The sequence below is a fragment of the Clytia hemisphaerica genome, unplaced genomic scaffold (genome assembly GCF_902728285.1).
Source record: "Clytia hemisphaerica strain Z4C2 unplaced genomic scaffold, Clytia hemisphaerica genome assembly, whole genome shotgun sequence".
In the NCBI taxonomy this organism is placed as follows: domain Eukaryota; kingdom Metazoa; phylum Cnidaria; class Hydrozoa; order Leptothecata; family Clytiidae; genus Clytia; species Clytia hemisphaerica.
Window position 1 is genome coordinate 2,670,815 of NW_027103528.1, and position 22,127 is coordinate 2,692,941.

The window sequence follows — 22,127 nt, forward strand, 5'->3', positions numbered from 1 at the left end:
TAGAGGAAGAGAAAGAGTATGACCAGAACGAAGCTTATAACGTGACTGCAATGCCGTGAATATGCCATGCATGATACGTGGTCCAAGGCCATGTGTAGATTTAAATACTTCCATGAGGAAAAGTTTTAGGTTTCGTGTATGAATACTCACCGCATTACAGTCAGTTAATAAGTCGTCATATTCCGAGATGGTTTTGTTTTTCAAAGCACATAGTGCTCTGTGGTGGCATTTCTCAATAAGGCTGCTACCCCCTTTACCGCAAAACATCCAGACTAATGGGCAATAGTTAAATGGCGAGAGAATATAGGAGTTTATAAGAAGTTTTGCTTGATCTTCTGATAAAAAATGTCTCACCCTTCTCAATGCCCTTAGTTTTTGGTTAGATTTTTTACATAATTCGGTGACGTGAGGAATAAAAGATAATTTTGCATCGATTTTTATACCCAGAAGTTTCACGACATCGACGTTCTTAATGTTGTTTTTACCAACAGGAAGAGAAACATCGGCGTTAAAAGTACCGGGGTAAATAAGTTGAAACTTGGAGGGATTTGCAACCATTGAGTTATGCTTAAACCAATCAAGAACAATGCTTAGTTGGTGTAAAAGGTTTGCGTTAACTTCATCCAAGTTAGATCCAGAAGAAGATAAAGTATTATCATCTGCAAAATTTAAAATTTCATCTATGATATAAAATAGATCGTTTATGAATATATTAAAAAGTAATGGCCCAAGGATAGACCCTTGGGGTACTCCTAATAAAATATCGAGCCATGAACTTAAATGAGAACCTATACGAACTCTGTGCTTCCTATTGCTTAAATAGCTGTGCATTAATTGGACGGCACTCTCACTGAGCCCGTATGCCGAGAGTTTTGCCAAAAGTAAGTTGTGAGGTAAACAGTCAAAGGCTTTAGATAAGTCAATTAAGATTGCTCCCACTTTTTGGTCATTTGCTATAGCACTCTGCCAATTCCTCAACATGTTCAAAATGGCATGTTGAGTGCTATGACCTTTTCGAAAACCACACAAGAGTTTTGAAAAATGTGGTTCGAGATGGGCGTTTAATTGATTTACTATTAAACGCTCAAAGATTTTAGAAACAACTGGGAGTAAGCTTATTGGTCTATAATTGACCTTATCAGTAAGTGAGCCTTTTTTGAGAACAGGAGTGATATCAGCAAGCTTAAGCCTGTCTGGAAATGTCCCAGATTCCAGGCACTTATTAAAACATGAAGTTAAGAATGGAGCACAGACGTTTGCTGCAATTTTAAGCACACGAGTTGGTATAGTCCCACTTACAGATTTAGATTTATTTAGGCTTGAAATAACTTTGAGAACGTCAGTCTCTTCAACTCTGGAAAAATCAAAAACCTCGTCAGTGTTCCTTTGAGAAATTATTTCTTTGATACTTGGATGTTTTTCAAATGGTTTTATAAAATTTTTACCGGAATTCTGATTTGAGTTTTGACTATCCCAAGTTGGGATTTCGAGTGTCTCAGTAACCCTATTGAAATAAGAGTTGAAAATATCGGCAACGCTTTCATTTGATGTATGTAAAGCGTTGTTTTCAAGCAATTGAATCCCTCCTTCAGCTTTGCAGTTTTTATCTGAAAATTTTGTTTTAATAGCATCCCAGAAGTGTTTAGATTTGCCGGTGTTATTGCTGAAGAAAGTTTTCTTTGCTTTCTTGTTAAGTTTGACGACCAAATTTCTCTGGCGTTTATAACTTGCCTCATCCTCAGAATTTTGAGATTTATTTGCTAATTCTTTGAGATGAGAGCGCTTCATGATTGCTTTCCTGAGATCTTTGGTAACATGAGGTTTATTATTAGCGCGAAGATATTTGGTCTTCAAAGGTACATGCCTATTCAAAATATTGTTGAAAATATTTTCAAATTCATCATAATTTTCAATGTTATTTCTAGAGACACAATAATCTAGCTCATATAGAAAGAGATCCTCGTTGAAGTTTTTATATTTGCGATACTTGATAATTGTTGGTGGTAATTTAGTATACTTTAACTTTAGCATTGTTAATAATTAGTCTATGGTAATCACTTAACCCCGTTTCTACTGTTCCCGTATTTTTGATGCTGTTTTTTGAGTTTGTCAAGATAAGGTCGATACACGTACCTCTTTCGGATTTAAAACAAGTTTTTGATATCATGACATTTGACATGTCATTCAATTCGAGGAAACGTGCTACCTTGGGGTCAGTAGGCTCAAGGTTAAAATCACCAATGACTATGATATTGTGATAGTCTACTTCATAAAAGTGTATAGCATTGGATAAAGTATTAAAAAATAAATCTATGTTAATTCTATCTGGCCTATAAATATTAAATACCAATAATTTGTCTTTCCTAAGTCTTATTTCTAAAGGAAGAATATGTAGAGCAGGGTCTAGCTTAAAATTGGTCAAGTGACGTGTAGGAATGCCACTTTTCACAAATGTTAAGAGGCCTCCACTGTTTGATGTACAGTCTATACGAAAAGGAGGAAATTGGTAGCCCTGTAGATTAAAGTCAGAACTAGGAAAAGACTCATCGAGCTTTGATTCTGCTATGGTAATTACATCAAAAGTTTTTTCCACAAGAACCTGAAGATCAGAGAACTTATTTCGAATTGAGTTAATATTAAGATAGGAGATAATAAAATTAGATGAGTTTTTAAATTTCAAATTTTGCAAAGATTTCCAACCATTCAAATTACCATTCCTAAGGTCGTCCAAGTCAGGTTCAAGAACATCATCATTCTGGTCATCAATTTCATCTCAACAATAACTATCCAATATAAATTCTTTCAAATTTTGAGCAAAACGTGAAATTCCAGTGCCATTTAGGTGCAATTTCTTTTTGGACAACATTTTCCGAGTGATGTTGTCATGGTTAACAAGATACAGATTATATTTTTCACAAAAATCATGAAGAACACAATTAATACCATTTACTTCAGATTGAATTCCTTGTTTATCATCGCGAGTAATCACATTTGATATGATTAGCTCTGTTTCAGGAGTGATTTGATTGATCATTTCTCGGATTTTTTCAAGGTTTTTAACTGTGTCGCACCCAGATGTGATATCGTTTGTACCTACATGTAATATGAGATACTTTGGCTTCTTTTTATTTAACAACGGTTTCAAGTAGTCGATCATATCAGTTGAATCAGCACCTGGAAAACTTCTTACAATTGATTTGACTGACTTCGTTGAGACACCATTACCTTCGATGTTGTTTAACATGCTATCTCCGCATATTAGAAGATCTTTTCGTTTAGAAGCAGATTTGTTTTGATTTTTCTGAGATGAACTTTTTTGTGTGATTTCTTTCGACGATTTAATAACAGAATGATTTTTCGCTTTCAAGTTCTCTCTATTTTCTGTTGTGTGCGTTATAAAAGCATCATGTTTTTTTGTTCGAATTTTTGATAATTGCTCTCTAATTGTCAAGTCTTTCAGCGGGTCATTATAAGTGTTGAGATTTGTAATAACACTTTCATCAAATGGAATATCCTCTATTATCTCAGAAAGTACGTTTTTCTCGTGTATAATTTCAGAATGTGTAGTCAATTTTTTTGAGGGAGAAAAGCGTTTCAAAAGTTCCGAATTTTGAACAAGAACAGATTTGAGAGTTTCTTGTGTACTTTTTAATTCTTCCCGTAACAATTTTATGACAACATCCTTGATCTCAAGACTAGATTGATACTTTTCAATTTTGAGATTCAACATTCCCAAGCTATCAGTAACATACTTCTTGAAATCAATGAAATCAGAACTGGGATGAAACTGGGCTTCAGGAGGGACTTCGAAAGGAGCAACTTCTGGTGATAGGAGTGAAAATGTAACCTTACCACGCCAAAGAATTTGCTTTATACATTTCATATCGATGAGTTTCGAAATAGCTGCAGCAAAAAATGTGTGGTCCATATGATATCTCTCTATACATTCTTTCTCAAGTGTTTCGATGTCACAAGATTGTCTCTTCATCTTTTTTTCCTTAATCAAGAGGAGAACATCTTGCCAGTCATTTGATGATGAGTCAATCATATCTCCAATTGTTACATTAACAAGTTTATCAGTCACAGAATTTAATTCTGTTTCAAAACTTCTATCAGCCATTTTGGATTTGACACGTCTATCCTCAACGAAATCAAAATGCGAATGATTAACAACTCTAGGCTAGGTTTATGATACTCTTCACTCAACAGTCACACTCATTCATTGTATTCACCAACAACATTGGTTAAGTCAATTTTCAAATTTTCAAGATTTAGCTGGTGAAGAACTTAAGATGTCACTTAAACTATAAGATTTTGTTTTTGTTCCTTTTTAGGAGTTACAAATCCTTTTGTTTGCACAAGTGAAACCAACTGGTTAGCCGAGGTAAGAATAAATATTTTTGAGTTATCTTCGATTACTTGCGTATAAGCCTATTATTCATTTCCCCATGTAATAACTATATTGAGAAATGTACAATTTTTGATTGTTTTTCATAAGGCAAAAGGATCTAATATGGTGAACACTTTGTTTCACTTTTCAAAGATATTTAACCATATGAACACTTGAGCTGATTTGTAACTCTCGAATAGCGCTCTGCAACGCATACGTCATAATTATTACTTTTTTTACATTTGTACGAGTTGAAATGCGGCTCAATTAAAGATACGTGCAAGTTCTTATATATCTTTTGTCAAATGATGCAATTAATGTGCAAAAGAAACGCAAAGGATTGGAGCTTCGTACAAACACATCAAGAAGAGTAATGATTATGTCAAAAGTGTGCGCTATATAAACCTTGAAAGATGCTTACCCTATTTCCCATTCAAGCTACCAAATTGACAGAATTTTGGAATTTCTTCTGAAAATTTTATTTTGTCTTTCAGCTATCACTTGGAACTTTGACGTAAAGAAATTATTAAACGGTTGAACAAGACAACATTTTGGCTGGTGATGAATAAAGATTCGGATGCCGGCGACTCTAATATAAGCATAATGATTAAATGATTGATAAATAAATACTGTATTGTGTCACAGACCCGGTGGTACTTCTACATACTGTAAAAATCAGACAAATTGTACCCGGTTTAGAGAAAAACCCTGACTTTTCACCCACCCGGTAATCTATAATGAAGGTTTATCTCTGAAGCTGTAAACAGTACCCTTTCACCTTTTTTATAAGAACCAACGTTTTTTTAGCCTTGGGATGTTCTTAACTTCTTTTTTTCTTTTAAAAGCCTAAGAATATTTTTATTTTCATCTTTTAGTGGGTATTTTATCCATTTTCTGAGAAATTAGGTCTGAAATGTTCTTACATTTTAACAAACGAAGCCTTATGTTGTTATAAAGAAAACATGTGGAATTACACAATCGTTTAAGACAAGCGATCTTTCATTCCCATCGTAATTTGTACCTTAATTTTATGTCTACTACAGTACACTTGTTTTTTATAAGAACCAGTAAATTTTTGCTGAGGCTCGGCTGTTCTTATTTTTTTGGCACTTTGAGCCTTGAATTGTTCTTATTTTGTTCTTATTTTTTCTAAGGTAAAAACAAGTTTTGGCTATTTACTTTACTGTTTAGACGATTTTAGAAACCAGTGATTCTTTTTGCTATAACTCTATAACTTCAGCCTCTCCACTGTTCTTAAATTCTTCTCATTTTTTGGCATTTTTGAGCCTCATTGTTCTTATAAAAAGAAGTGTATGTTTTTCACCGGGTTACTGATACAGGGTTGTTAAAATTTTGTACTGTCGATTTAGTTGTTCGATCGATTCGAGGATACTTTTAACACAATCAATAAATTATTTACCTCTATTTTTATCTCATTAAACATTTCAGATTTGTTAAATAATTTTTGTACGCTCTGCTTGGTCTATTATGTTACAAAAAAAAAAACTTCATTGAAATATTTTTGTCTTTAATCGTTTTAATTTTCTTCCTCGATTCCTCCTATGATTTTCGTAATTACAGTACAGTGCTCTTTTCGCAAACAAGATTCTCTCGTCTACTTCAGTACTTAATGAAAGGTTATCAAAAATATCTTATACAGCAAATTTTGAAAAGGTTTGTGTGCTAATAAAAAACATCTTCCGCTTTTGTTTTTGTATACTGGAGTATAATACAGAAAAATGAAAAACCCTTGAAACCCTATCATTCTCCCGTTTTCGTATACAAGAGATATGATGTAATATATTGAATAGTACACGGCTTCCCTTATTCACGTTGCATACGTATCAGGAATATACAGATATATACGGAATAAAATATACGGTCAATATGAAAGATACATCATACGTATCCGATATACTATACTCCACGGATATGAATTCAGGGGTATATAACAATATGCGGAGTCTCACTTTGGAGTATGTGGTAACACGGATATTATAATATGCAGGATCAAAATTGCAAAATATATTACAGTATATTTTATATATGCGGTAAAATGTAATAAAAAAATCCTACCGGATATCGACCCCTTTCACGCTGTAAAACCCAGTAGGGATGGTTTCTCCAAGCTGAAAGGATTGAATCTATTAAGATGATCGCAGCGCAGACAATGAGGAGACGTGCCTTCAGGAAGCTAGACTTTTTGAGTTTATAGCTATATACTTTCACTTTATGGCGTTTCTGTATGACTGTCTGTGTGCCTAGTCTAACCACCGTTAAATGCCTTCGGGAAGGCCACTCCTAACTTGGAAAGCCAGAATATGAGCTATTTCACCAAACTACTGGAGCGCAAGTTATTACGTAGGCTATCACAACTGAAAAAGTTGAATGTGCGCCTATACAAACTTTTTTCAGGTTTTCCAAATAGATTTCCCACACTGAACAAACAGTGAAAACACTCTAAGAGAGGTAAATCTATTTTGAAGACCAAAAAAAAATTTGTTTACATTGATTCACATTCAATTATTTTAGATTCATATGCATACATTCTACTTTTTGTACTTTGCCGGTATCTTATTTTACCAAGTTAAGAAAGACATTCCCGAGTTACGTCCATATAATGGTCTTTAAAGCTCAAGAAGCTCTATAATAAATAAAGTAAAGGTAGTTATTAATAAAATAACAGACAAAGATAAATTACAGTTTGAACAAAAATATCAACAAAATGTACATTTGAAAACTTGAGCAAATTTCTTTAAAAAAGGAAAAAGAATTGAAATCCCTGCTGAAATGAACTTCTGACTATATACTGTAAGTATTTATTCAGTTTTAAAGACAAGAAATAAAATTAGACATACAAAACACTTTTTCCAGTCAAAGACGAAAGAATCAGCTCATCATCATAACCAGTCTGCCATTTTGTTTGTTTTGATTTGTAAAAGTAATATTGTAATTCGTGTTATGGTGTAATTATATACGTTTTCTATAATTTGCATTTATAACACTCGCTTCAGCTTTTCAATGCTAAATCAAAACTAATGAAATGTAATAATATATAATAATGGTAATAGCATATAACGTAATATGAAAATGTGTATAAACATTTACCGCTGTATAATTTACCGCCATATTTTTGCGGAACACTTAATTGGCCGGAAATCAAATTACAAACAAACACAAAAACATAAACATCTTTGTACAGACCCGTTGTCTACGGTGTCTAATTTCTCACCGTAGAGTATTACGCTATAAGACTATAGTCTTCTGTTGAAGAAAAAAGTTGATATTATTTTGGACATATTATGAAGGTTTTGTGAAAAATAAGAACACTCGTTGATTGACGCAACACAGAGTACCATTTAGAATCAATACTACCCCTCTATTCAATGAAGTCATTTATTTCAAACACTTGAATATTAAGCCTTGTAGTAATTGTATGGGCAATCTTATACAAATTTATTGATTTGTACTAATGTTTGTTTGGTTTCCCATTTTTCAGCCTATGCTTCAAATCTAACAAATTATATACCGTTGAAAAGATAATTCAGAGTGGTGCGATTCGTTTACGGGGCTTTAACTTTGGCAATTATAGTCAAATAACCTATCAAAACACAAACTATTTCAAATTGATGCACTTCCTAAGTAAAATGGCGATAAATAGAATGATGAATGAATGAGTAAAAACAAATTAAGCCGTTGATTTTGCACAAAAAGTAAAATTTGCAAAGCTTTGAGTTGGATCCGCGAAATTTTGCGAATTTTTAATTTCGTAAAATTTTCTGTTTGCGAATTTTTCGCCCCTTAAATTAAAATAATGTAAAAAATAATGTGTAAGGACTAAATGGTCGGTCCATTCTCGTTAGGATTTGCTTAACGTTTACGTCCTTGCTGTTTTCCACACTTGCCACGTGTCATCTGGAGTTTTTTGAAAGTTAACTTATCGTTAACACCCGCGGACGATGATATTCTTTCAGTAGACATCCAGACCTGAAAATAAAGATAAGACTTTGGAGGGTTTTTCTTCATTTGTGACTTAAAAATGGACTATAATCTATAAGTTATTACTGATTGTGAAATCTGGAAAATGGGCTGTTCTTGAATTTATTTTTAGGTTATTATCATATTATCTTTTATAAAACAATCTGCTACAAAGAAAGAAGCACTTACATCAAGTACGCGTTGGGGATTCCCATTACCACAATTAATAGCAGCACTTTTTTTAAATTTGCCCGAAAGTTTAGTGTCTACGCTTCCAAGAATAGTTGGTCTAGGTGCCTTGCTTGATGTCCTATTGTACTCTGTATGTATGCAAAAATATTCCCGTGATTTTGAGCCGCCACAAAAAGATGAAGCCTTTTCATAAAAGTAAATTTTTGTTATTTGTGCCATAGTTTCCAATGAGAATTCTAAAGAAAATAATGGATTTTCAGTTTTAACAACTAACCAACTTCAAAGAGATCAATAAGAGAGTCACCCTACTCGTAATTTATATCGTCCAAATTAGTAGGGGGTTCAACCAACCCTTATGAACTTCTTTCGTAGGACGCAACCGCATGTGATTGTTTCGAAAATAGATAGGATTTTGAAACTTTTTTGAGAACAGATTCTTTAGACATAACTCCTAACCCCTAAAATGATACGTAAAAAAATGAGGATTTTTTAAAATTTGATTTAGCGCAAATGATTGGTACCATCGGATAGAACATATAGAAAAAAATACTTTACAACAAATCTTATAGTCAAACATATAGAAAAAGTATAGGCTTTCAAAGTTCAAAATTATGTTAGAGTATAATTGACGTTAAATTTAGCTTAAACTGGAAGAGATTTCACATGATTTTGAACTTTGAATGGTGTCATGCGCAGTTTTATAATTTCTGCGCAGATTTGTAATTTTTCTGCCCACTTTTGTAATTTTGACAAAAAATCGTCCAAATTTTCCTTTGAGATAGTAGATAAAAATCCTAAAGATTTGTTGTAACGGAGTTAAACCGAGTTAATCCGAGTTTTAAGTTTTGAAATGCGTTGCATAATTTCAGTTTTCATCGGTCTTTTTTACAAAATGAAACTTTTTGCAAAGTATACCTGATATGTGGTGATTTAGAATAATTAATTTCAAAATTCCGAGTTAAAAGAATTATAACTTGGCTTTACGTTTTTGGGTTTTATTATTAAATTTCTCAACGAAAATTAACATTTTAGCCAATTTTAAAGTGCTAGGAAGCCAAATAAACAAATTATTCTTTAGAAAACATCTTAAATACAATCCTTTGTTCAGAACAACTCGGAACAACTCGGTTTTCAATCATTTGCGTCATAATCAGTATCACTACTCTTTTCAAGAGAATGAATGAATGTATTTTACAATACATTCATACTATGCAACCACTTAAGTTATTTCGAATTTAAAAGTTGAAAGAGTTATAACTAGGCATTACATATTTCGGCATAACTCTTTAATGAAGCAACAAAGGTTCATGATAGAGCTGATTTTAGTTAATGAAAAGCGCACAGCCAATCAAAAAATATCAAAAACGTATCTGTTTAGGTACAAATGGGAACAACTCGGAATAACTCTTCCTTGTAAATTCGGCTTTTTGTGACTTTTTCAGGATAATAGTTCTTTGATCAATGAATCATCTAAGAATAAAGTAAAGTGCTTTTTAAAAAGCTTTTTAAGTATCCTTGAATAAGGTCAATCACAAAGAAGACGAATCTGAAAAGAAAAGTATTGGATAAAAATGTACCATTTTTTTCAAAAATTGCAAAAGTGCGCAAGGGTACAATTACAAAACTGCGCAGAAATTATTTTTTTGTGTGTTTGAGTATAAGTGTTGTATATAAATACTTATTTGCTTAGAATCTTATGCTCTATATACGTACCGTGAATAGCACAGGTCAAAATCATATATTAACGCTGTGCCGACGAATCGAGATTCTATTCAGCGCGTAATCAACGAAGACAAAAGTAACAATGACGACCATCCAAGATCTTGGATGAAATTCAAAGTTGGTACTTTTATTCCCGTCTTTGAAAACACAACTTAAAAAAGTCATCAATGCTTTGTAAAAAGAGTCAGTGATAGAGAATCATAACATAAAGTCTGTCTATTATTGGCCCAGCGCTAGCGAGTGGGCCTTTAATGAGAGTCTCACTATTTTTTTCCCGTGTTTCCTTCTTTGTGTCCGTTTTGGTAGAAACGGCGCTTAATACCAGTACCACACTTTTTGCCGTCTGGACAGGGAAAAGCTTGCTAAAGTCGGGTACTGGCTAAAAAATATATATTTTCTGATTTCGCGCTCCTTAAACAACAAATGTTTTCAAAACAAAACAAGATGGCGGTCGAAGCGAGGAAATTGATTCGTGTTGATTCATACTTTCTTGAACATTTTCTTTGCTTTAGAGACTTTCAAACCAAAGAAACCTTTTAGTGATTTTTCTTTGTAAACCTTTTTCAACATTCTGTCATATCTTATAGTTTTTGCTCAAGTTCTCATAAAGCTTTAGGGCTGAAAATTCTACCTTAAATCACTGTCATTTTAAGTTTCTTGTTTTCAAAAAGACTTTATTTTTAGGAAATAATGGCTTCTAATATAGAAATAAATAAACTGAAATGTGTAAATTTAAATAAGACACACTGTTGCTTCTGGATCTGTCGCTGTTAAACAACGGTCAGTACAGTGACAGTGGGACGTGGCATGATTTTCAAACTCGACAACGTACTCGACACAGAATTATTTCAAGTAAACTGATTCTGGAATTTTTTTAATGGACACTAAAATGGAGTTAATGTGTAAATTGGAACAAGATTGGAACTTTTTCCATGATGCTACGTGTGAAAATGGTACTTTCTGGATCTGTCTCGTTTAACGATTGGTGGCTTGATTTTTCAAACACGACACAGAATTATTTCAAATATATACCGATTTAAAATGGGATATGGCAATGGAGACTAAAATGCAGCTCATGTGTAAATTGGAACAAGATTGGAACTTTTTCCATGATGCTACGTGTGAAAATGGTTGTTTCTAGATCTGTCTCGTTTAAAGAATTGGTGGCTTGATTTTTTAAACTCGCAACACAGAATTATTTCAAATATATATACCGATTATTAATGGATTATGGCAATGGAGACTAAAATGCAGCTCTTGTGTAAATTTGAACAAGATTGGAACTTTTTCCATGATGCTACATGTGAAAATGGTTGTTTCTAGATCTGTCTCGTTTAACGAATTGGTGGTTTGATTTTTCAAACTCGCAACACAGAATTATTTCAAATACCGATTATTAATGGATTACACGTTTTTTTTTATAAGAACGTCAAAAATTTTCGAAGCCTTCGGATGTTCTTAGTTTTTTGGATTTGAAGCCTAAAAATGTTCTTAAAATGTTCTTATTTTCAGCATTTTTTGAGCATTTTGATGTAATTTCTTAAGAAAATGCATGTTTTTAAGTCTCCAAAGCCTTAGAATGTTCTTTAGAATGTTCTTAAATTTTTGGGCCTCGAAGCCTTATGTTCTTATATAGTTTGTTCTTATAAAAAAAAACGTGTATGGCAATGGAGACTAAAATGCAGCTCTTGTGTAAATTTGAACAAGATTGGAACTTTTTCCATGATGTTTCCCTGTTCTAAGAAATGAAGAAAGGGAGAATTATCCTTGTTGACTTATTTTTCATTGTGTTTTGTTCGACGCAGTAAAATTTTAAATCCTTTGGCCATCCCTTTCTTGGGGGAAATTTGAAATCTTGTTAAACATTTTTTGGAATTTTTAGAAATTCCGAAATTCGCGAAAATCACGCGCAAAAATTTCACTTTTGCTGGGCCTTCACGCCCAACGGGCTTCTTGTTTTGATTCAATTAAAGGGAGAATCCCTTAATCAAAAAATTAGTAATTACTGTTATACATTTGGGGATCGTGTAAAAGATATCTTTCGAAATGAACTCATTTCAATTACACTTAGAGGTTTCTGGGGAATTCGTAAATAGTAAACTGTATACTGATACAGTCTGCAGACATTAATATGAATAGTTGCTCTTCATTTTTGATTTTTTCTACAGTGATTAGATTGGCACATGCGCGATAAAATTTATATTATTGGTCTTCAGAGGTTAATATATTCTTTGAAAACTGAACCTCTGATACCCAGGGTACTATATACAATAAGAACAATAATTTTTACTTAATTTTCATAGCGCAAGCTACTTGGTAGTTTAATTTGACCTTGAAGACCGTCAATTGTTTACTCCTTTTGGGGGTTGGGAGTTTTTTGGCCATAAAAACTTTTGCTTGGTCACTCAAAAATCATTTTTAGCTTGTAGCCGTACCCACTCACGGGCGTTTTTTTTGTATTTTGAAAAAACTTACCGTATGTCGGCCTGTTTTGGTTAGCGAGCAGATTCTGTGCCTCAGTTTGTCCCACTTTTCTGGGAGTTTTCTGTAGGAGTGCCTTTTTTAATGAGCAGGTTATGTGGCTGCCTTAGTTTGTCCCAGTTTTCTGATACAAAATCCAAGATAACAAAACCGTAGGAGTGCCCTTTTTTATAAGTGACAGATACCATTGCATTGATGCGTTAAATGTAAAGTCACTTTAGTCGAATTAGATAGCTTAAAATAGCTACGCTCCACCACAGAGACATTCTGAGATTTGCGTAAAAATGTCTGGGACACGGAATGTTTCCTATCAGTAACAAACTAAACTTCGCGTTAACTTTTCAGTCAGTGAAGAAGAGTTTGGAACAGACTTATCTATTTGCAAACCAATTAAACGTAGTTGCGTCCAACAAAAGATGGTGCGGATCATAAGGGTTTCCCCCTACTAAAAATAAGTAATTTTTTAAAGTATTGAGTTCTATTAAAAAATTAGAAAATTTGATTTTTTCATGCGATTCCTTTCCTACTTCGTAAAATCGATTATTGCTTAATTGCGTCCACCAGAGCTAATTCTTAACTTTTGGCCAGCTTCATCAGAGAGTAATAACTCTTATAAAAAGCGGGTATACCTCCTTTGCATTTTCCACAAGTAACAGGACAATGTCGTTGAAACCATTCATGAAATAAGCATACTTCGGGACTGTAACAAACTGCAAGTACGTCTTTACAACCTAAAGAAAATAAAAACCTTTAACCACTTGAAGTTAGGGCTAAAATGAACATTATTGATCCAATTAACTCCATTTTTGGTCAAATGAGTGATATTGAAGTTAAAATGACAATTTTCAAAAAAAAATTATTTATCTCAAAAATAGCTCATTTTGAGTATGATTTATTAACCACTTTGTGGCTTTCAGTCCGCAGTAAAATAGAGACTGCAATTTTCATCTGATTAAATTCAAATTTTGCATGTAAATTTTATATAAACTATTCCGTTTTCTATAAATTCTTTAGAATTTGAGTCAATATTTGTCGATTTATGCTTTTTTTAGTGCGCATTTTGCTAATCCGTCAAAATCAAGAAAAAAATTAAATCGTCACAGTAATATAACTTTTTGTTATATTTGAAAGAAATTTATAGGGAAGATGCGTATGTAATTTGGTTCTCAACCGAGAACACGAAATCAACAATCAACAAAATCAAAACAAATCCAAAGTCCAAACTCAACCATTACTCAGCAAATTCAAACAGAGCAGCCACAACAGCAAACAGAAATTGTTAATGCTGACGAATTTAGTGATGACCTTAATGAAGAAACACAACAACAAACCATCTTTGGGTTTACACCACCAACATCACAAAAAATGAACTCTACAGGTATGTTCATGAACAGTACTAATAATCCCTACGCACCATCAGGAATCAAAGCAACGATTCTAGCAAAAGTAAAGAGGAACGAATACGTCGACTTGGATGAGATACTTCCTCTGCCTCCATCCATCAACAGTAACCCTGAGCTACTCGGCTTTCAACTCAACTCAAATAACAACCTCCTCCTCAAACCCTCCAATCAATTTAAAGCAAAAATATGGGATTGTCCCTCTTGGATTGGCGCTTGGAATATTTATCAACAAGCCGTGCTGCACTTCCACCCAGATAAACATTTGAACTTTTCTCATACTTTAAAATTCTCGCCAATCTTGCAAGGAAACATCGCTTCGAGAACGTTTCTTTGACGGTCGGCCACATGGCTGTGCCCGGGGGGGGGCACTGGGTTTGCGGACTGACGGTATGTGCGGGCCAAAAATTGGCTTTTAAAATTAGACCCTTACGGTACAGCAAAAGTCAGTGAAAATCATACCCTTAGAGTGCATTTTCCCAAAAATTTTCGATCCCTTTCGTGCAAAAAATGGTCAAAATTATAGCATTTTTGGTCAAAATGTTTAGGTTTTTCAAGAATTTTCTGAAATTTCTACCCTTACAGTGCATCTCTAGTTTTTTCAACCCTTACAGTGCATTTTAATCATATTGGAAAATGTACCCTTAGGGCCCGCACATACCCGTCGGTCCTTTTGGCCAGCTGCCCCCCCCCGGGTGGCTGTGACATCTAGGCTACATAGGGCCTTTGTTTTAGACAATCAGCCTGAGTTTTATACTTCTCTATAGCCTGTACTAGGGTACCTCTGTTAGACAAGCCGCCCGAGTACCATACATTACCGAGTTTATGTATCGGAGGATATTGAGGGCGACGGTAAGTGAAAGGATACAAAACAAAGTCGAAAGTTGATGTACGGCTCTATATCGCCTTTGCTCACCTAAACAGGCTACGGTATCTTGGTGTTTTTACCGTCGTCGAGCAAAGTGGACGGTGATTTCGGAGACATGTCAACTTTGCTTTATACCGTACCCCTTGATTTATCTCGAATACATAAACTCGGTATTCTGTACCACAGGGTCTCTGTTAGACAAGCCGCCTGGTTACCATACTTTCTCTATAGCCTGTACTACGGGGCCTCTGTTAGACAAGCCGCCTGGGTACCTTCTAGGAGTGACCCCGATATTCCACCACACTTGTATATAGTATTACTCAGATATATATTAGAATATACAAAAGAAAAAGTTGAGAAACATAATGGACTAAAAGGACTGGGTCAATCAAGACAAAATGCACTGAGGGTACCTTTTCAACCATCTCAAACTGCACTGTAAGGGTGCGATTTTGAAAGGCAGTTTTTGCGGGACATAAATTGTTGTTTCGAAATCAAGTGCCCCCCCCCCCCCCCCGGGTTGAATTTCCGGGATGATCGTATGTTATATCCCCATAGTCTAAATGCAGTTTAAGGGGGTAGTCATATGAGATTTTGAAAATTGGTGAAAAATTTATCAATTTCGGGATTTAGGGCTTTTTAGGATCCTTTATCCTTCCTGAACATACCCTGAAAATTTCAAGGCCGTATCATAAATATCTGCCGATATATTGGGTTTCTTATGAGCCCTGATATACAATTTTCTCCTTAGCAACGGGAAATCGCATCCGTTGCTAGGGCCTCATTTCCGTATGGCTGCTCTAAACATAGCATCATGACATACCAAATGAAAGCTCTTTTTACGCCCTTTTTGGGCGTCTAAGTCAATACCGCCTTTTTTCCCCGGGATTTCTTAATATGACGTAATTAAAGATGGAAATTTTGGAGGCAGTCAGCTGTGTTTTTGACATGGAAACTGAGCTTATGTATTGTTTTGGATTGAATTATGATATTATTGAATGTTTCATTTCATTTCTCACATCTGGGAAACCTTTGGAAGCCTATATTTTGAGTGAAAGCAACAATTTGATTCTGCGAACTGATGTTTTCGAACAGTAAAACTTGTACATCGAAAAAAACTTTTCAAAGTGATGGACTATACTATAGACTTTGAATAAAGTTTGAAGCAAGGAACCAAACACATTCAATGATGTATCCATTATGAGTCTTAAATCCAGTGGAAATCTAGTCTTTGATGAATCATGGCACTCATGGCGCCAGAGGCGATCCTGGAAAATTGAGTAAAACTATGCATGATTGACGTTCAACCTCAAGACACGTTTCCCTAAGATCAACACTGAAATTCAACTGTAAATGATATAAACAGATTTGAGAGAGCACAAGGATGATATATTTTGTTGGCAATATGTTTTTTGATGAGAAAATGTACTTTTATTGACTTAAAGCCATGTTTACGACTGTTACGCGTTGTACGCAGAGTTGACGCAAAATACTTGGAGATTCCCGGAGCACGTGGAAGGCCATTTTTTTCAAAAAACTTGGACTATTTTAGTATTTCCAGTACCTTTTCAACATTAAAAGTTATGTGTCAATCCATTTTGGTCAACCACAGTAAAAATTTTGTAAAACGGTCTATGTATCACAGAAAAATTGAGAAAAACCTCTATTTTCAACTTTCTGCGCCGTTTTCTCAAAACACGTTTTAGGGGGTTTTCGCGCACCTTGTCAGCCTTTTCTCAGGATTGAGAAAAGCTATTGACTTGAAATTTTCAGGGTAGTTTTCCATTATGGTAAGCCTCAGGATGAATGAAGCAGTTTTTTCAAAAAAATCATTTTTTGACTTTTACTTTTAAACTGAAAAAGTACAAATTTTAGGTTCCAGACCCCCTGGCTTGAAATTTTGAAAAATTTTTCCACTCATTCTGGAGACTTTCATAATATTAACCTTCACCAGAAAAAAATTTTTGAATAGCTTTCTTAGCTTTTCCTAAAAAGGTGACACAATATTTTTATAGCTTTTACCCCCTGGACGATATTACCCCCGTCTTTGCTATTTTTAGAATTTTTTTTTAATTTTTCATATCCTTTATAGTTGTGCTACAATTGTGGAAAGTTTCATTGAAAAATATTTACTACTTCACAAGATATAACAAAAAGTTTAAAAAATGACATTTCAAATTTCTCATATGACTACCCCCTTTAATGTAAGATACCACCGTATTTGTAGGTTGGTCCAAATTTCATGTTTTTACCATAAGCCAAACTGGAGTTATTTGAAAAACAAGTTTTGCTGACGTCAGTATTTTTTGGATTTTGCCTAATATCTTTTTTTGGGTGAAAAGAATAATTATGGCACAGCCATTCCAGTGATCTACACTCCAATACGCTTCTTTCGATATATGAAGTGATATGCTATGACAAGTGGAAACGGTGATAAAAAATTAAGGTAAATTTGAAAAATCTGGACAGGCCTTAATTTGCCTCAGAAGACACTCAAATCTAATGTTTTTTACTTTTAGCTCTTGTGGTAACAGCTTTGTAAAGATATTCCCAAATAAAAGCATTTTTCTCTCACACTAGATTTCACAAAATGTATCTGGCTTGGTATTCTAGCCTTACTTTCAAAGTTTTTCCCTGCAAAGATACGAAAAGAAAGCGCTAGAGAACTTTTTTAAAATGAGATTAATAAACATGTTTAAAAATCAGATAGCTTCGAGCCGCCATGACAGTCGTCCTTTACTGACAAAGCTAAAACATCAATTGTTTTCTGAAACAAAGAAAATACAATGGTCGCTCTCCACCATTTTGTGAGTCATTTATCCAGTGTCTCTTATAATTCCTTTTTTTGAGTAAAGAAAGCGTTTTGAGTTAATTTATACTAAATACCGGGTGACCCACGAAAAAGTTCGGACGTTTCCCGACGTCTTGAGGCCGAACAAATGTCCCAAAGTGCTTGGAGTTTTGATGTTTGGAAAGTAGATATCCTAACTTAAAATTTGAGCTATCACTTTTTAAATTTGAGCAATTTGTTCTCTGCTTATGAGCTTTTAAAGTCAAAATTCACATTACGGAAAGTGTAAAAAACACGTAAAAAAGGGGTATCAAATTTGGTATTTTTAGACGTTTTTGATATACAGTTTTGGAAAAAAATGTATGAAAGCGCCAATTTTTATAAAAAATAGTCTTGTTTTAAACAAAAACTACTTTCAAAGGTGTTTTTATTAATTATTAATGTCATAAAACTCGTTAAATAAGTCAATTTGTTAGTGATTTTCTAATTGATTGCATGAATTTAATACCTCTTTTTTACGTGTTTTTTACACTTTTCGAAAAGTGAATTTTGACTTTAAAAGCTCATAAGCAGAGAACAAGTTGATCAAATTTAAAAAGTGATGGCTCAAATTTTAAGTTAGGATATCTACTTTCCAAACATCAAAACTCCAAGCACTTTGGGACATTTGTTCGGCCTCAAGACGTCGAGAAACGTCTGAACTTTTTCGTGGGTCACCCGGTAGTTCATTGATGAATAGTTTCATGTCATCTAGGATGGCAATCTTCAGTGAAATCGTGTATATAATATTTTTATACAATTGATGAGGTCTGAAATCTAGGAAAACATTTTACCGAGATATAGGTACTTGTAAGATATTTTCTTTTTCATGAAAGTTGTGCTCTTGAACTTTATAGGGTTACTTGGCAATAAGACTATACTATCTTACTCTTGATTATACCACTGTCTCCTCAAAAGATGTGTTCTGACGCTTTCTAGGGTTACTTAGACAATAAAAGAACATGCTAGATGACCGTGATTTTAACCCTGTCTCGTCAGAACAGACCATTAATGATCACCTCACCGGTTCTTTTCGTACAGTGGCGGAAATTATGTAACAGTGAACTTGAAACACCTCAGTAGCGTAGAATGATGAAATGTGTAAATATTAACTTACCGTCGCCATATATTCGTTTGATACTTGTTGTATTAAAGTTTGTAGCATTGCACACCGTGCCATTGTCTACATCACCTGTAACAAGTTTACATAATAGATTTTCATCTGGTCTTCCGGGTTTTTCTGTAGAAAGTGTTGTTGGAGGTTTTTGAGTTATTGTAGTCGTCAGTGGTTTTTTTGTTGTTGTCGGTCCTTCTGTAAAAAGTGTTGTTGGAGGTTTTTGAGTTATTGTAGTCGTTGGTGGTTTTTTTGTTGTTGTCGTCGTGGTTGTTGTTGATGGAGGCGGCAACCCTGAGCAGCTATATTTTAAAATGGTAAATTTGAAAAATTACGGTAAGAACCTGACTAGGAAACATAAACATGAGGATACCATGTTGAAACAATTAGCAATACAGAATTCATGTTTTTAGTACCTTAAAAAGTTTTTTCAAAGTCCTTTTTGAAGGGAAATCTGTCCTGGAAATGAATTATACGCTCCAAATAATATAGAAAAGGATTGAATTTAATTAGCGGGGGGGGTCTTAATTAGCGAGGGGTCTTAATAAGAGCGGGGTGATGGATTTTTTTTCTCTTAACAATAAGCGGAGGGACGTCTATTCGGGAGACAAGAGTATTGAAGCATGAGAAATTGAAGGCAAAAATCTTACTAGTTCTTCTTCTTGAAGATATCGTTTAACTGTAACGATTCTCACATATTGTATGAGACATACATTTTTGACTTACCTAAGTACTTGCTTTTAATAAAGAGACTTGACCAATAAAAGGGCACCTTCTTAGATTCATTATTTAGTGGTAATAAAAGGTGGGATTAATTACTATTTACGATAAGTGTGCACTCTTTTTTCTTTTATAACATTTGAAGGAATTCTTGAATCTTTATAAATTTGGTGTCATTGGAAAGATATTAACGAGTGGAACAATTTGAAATAAAATGAAGATGAAAACGAAGAAGAAAAAAAGAAGATCTTGTAGAAAAGTGCTATAACTAGTATTTTCACTGAAATGAATCCTTGAGCATCGAACGTCATCATTGTGAAAAAATATCTCAAAAATAACCATTCAGTCAAAAGATATCAAACAAAGCTGATTGACGTCTAAAAACGCTGCTTTCTGCTGTTTTCTGCTGTTTTTTGGGGTCAACCATTTATTAACTTTGTATCATAACTTTATATTAAATAAATATTTTAGTGAAATTACTTCACAGTGATGACCTCCTAAGGTCAAAAAATCTCTCCAGTGAAAATCAAAGTTATAGCACTTTTCTACAAGATCTTCATTTTTCTTCTTTCCATCTTCGTTTTTAGAATTTTTTTAAAGACATATTTCTATTTCAAATTGTTCCATCGGACAAATATCTCTCCAACGATACCAAATCTATTAAGATTAAAGAATTCCTTCAAAAGTTATAGTTAAAAGAAAAAAGAGTGCACACTTATCTTAGTTAGTACTTTTGCTAGTCGTAGTGGTATAATGTTATCGTACTTGACTCTCGCCTAGGAGGCCCGAGTTCGATACCCATCGTGTCTCTACGATTAACTTGGCAAGTTAATATACCTTCGCCTGGGTCAACCCATGCCGTGTCAGGGGAATTGGGTACCATTACTCTGATACAAGAGTGTGTGTAGATTAGACTGACATTATGACGTGCCATGACACTCATGAGGTTCGGCCTAGCGTGAGCACCGCTCTCCCAGTTTCGTTCGAGTGTTATGGTATACGCCCAGGCTTGGCAGCTCGCGTCTGTCAAGTCGCAGTATTTGGCAGCGCTGTGATTCCTACTGCTTCATTGGTAGGACCCATCCCGAATGCATTCGGAGGGCTCATATCTATATCTATTTTGCCATTGGTGATCAGATAAAAATAACTCCGAAAAAGTAATGGAGTAACCGTTAAGACAGTAATGCTACCGAGACACTTTTTATGAAATATTATTAATACTGAAAAACGATGTTTTCCCATCTTTCTTATGCGTGCCCGAGGGGGGAGTGGGTAGTTAGGCAAAAATAGATGTTGAGTAAGTGCGAACTGCAAGGATTGGTTTTATCGTCTCAAAAAGTATATTTAAGGGTCAAAAAAAATTAAATCAGCCACTCTACGGGATGGAAATTGTTTGAAACATTTTTTTAGTTTTGAAGAAAAAAAAAGGCTTCTAAATTCTAAAAAAATATTTCAAAAATGTCAGTTCAGTTTTTCACTAAAATTTGGTCTCTGAGGGTCAGCTTTCGGATATTCGGTCAGCCACATATCCGAAATTCTCAAATCTTAGTACCCCTATCCCGAAGGGTATGCGCGAAACTATGAAAGCCATCCTAAAGAGCTTAAGGCTCACTGCGATGGCAATTACTGACACCTACCCGTAGACTGCTCGTAACTCTTCTTTATCCAATTCTGTTAGGTGATCCCTTTGACCAAAAGTGGCAGGTGGATTAATAGCATTTTTGGCGGCTACAATTGTTTCTTTCCCATTCTTTGAAAACGTCGTATTCGAGAAATGCATCACTGATTCATAATCGTATTTCTGGTGAATAAATAAAGGGTTAATCAGATGATTTGAGATCTTTGGCTTGCAGAAACCATCTGTGGTCTTGAGTAAAATCTCTTTCGGGGTGGGGTATTAGTTACAGTGAAAAGCATATACCAAATTCATACCCGAGATTATGTATTTACGCTTCTGAGGACGAAGTATGGCTAAGACGATTTAGAACAACCCGCAACCTACAATAAAAACTATTATACTTGGTCGTCAGATGTTGATAATCTTCTTTGAAAAATCAGCCTCTGGTACTCAGGGTAGGTATTAGCTTTGCGAAAGTGACGGGTGTGTTCGGGCCACAAATAGAAAATTTACTTTTTTGAGGCCCTTAGAGAGACTTTTCCCAAAAACTTTTTGTCAAATTCCACCACATCATGATCTTTTGGCAAATGAAGGTACGGCTTGGTGGCGCCCTTCCGCCCTTAACAGTCATTTTGGTCCCTTTTAGAGATAAAATTGGTTTTTTGTAGCCATTATTAGAGAGACTTTCGAGAATGTGAGTCACACGTATCAGCAGGTGAGATAGAGAAAGATACTTTAATAATTGGTCATTTGAGCTAATAAAAAATAATTGCCAAGGGATTCAAAAATAATGGGTGTTTTTTCACTGAGACTG

General features: G+C 34.4%; 1 protein-coding gene across 2 annotated transcripts in view; it reads right to left on the minus strand.

The window, feature by feature from the left end:
• Window positions 1–7,849: 7,849 nt before the first annotated feature.
• The window catches only part of LOC136799559 (zinc metalloproteinase nas-14-like), a 38,452-nt gene continuing 24,174 nt past the window's right edge, over window positions 7,850–22,127 (minus strand). The window contains exons 9-13 of one of the 2 annotated variants that reach the window (XM_067056279.1): window positions 21,333–21,496; window positions 18,979–19,277; window positions 13,393–13,494; window positions 8,558–8,688; window positions 7,850–8,377 (exon numbers count right to left, since the gene is read on the minus strand). In XM_067056279.1, the coding sequence (XP_066912380.1) occupies window positions 8,261–8,377; window positions 8,558–8,688; window positions 13,393–13,494; window positions 18,979–19,277; window positions 21,333–21,496 (813 nt within the window). In that variant the 3' untranslated portion in view covers window positions 7,850–8,260. Of the gene's footprint in view, window positions 8,378–8,557; window positions 8,797–13,392; window positions 13,495–18,978; window positions 19,278–21,332; window positions 21,497–22,127 lie in introns of both variants that reach the window. The other variant, XM_067056278.1, reaches the window with a different exon arrangement.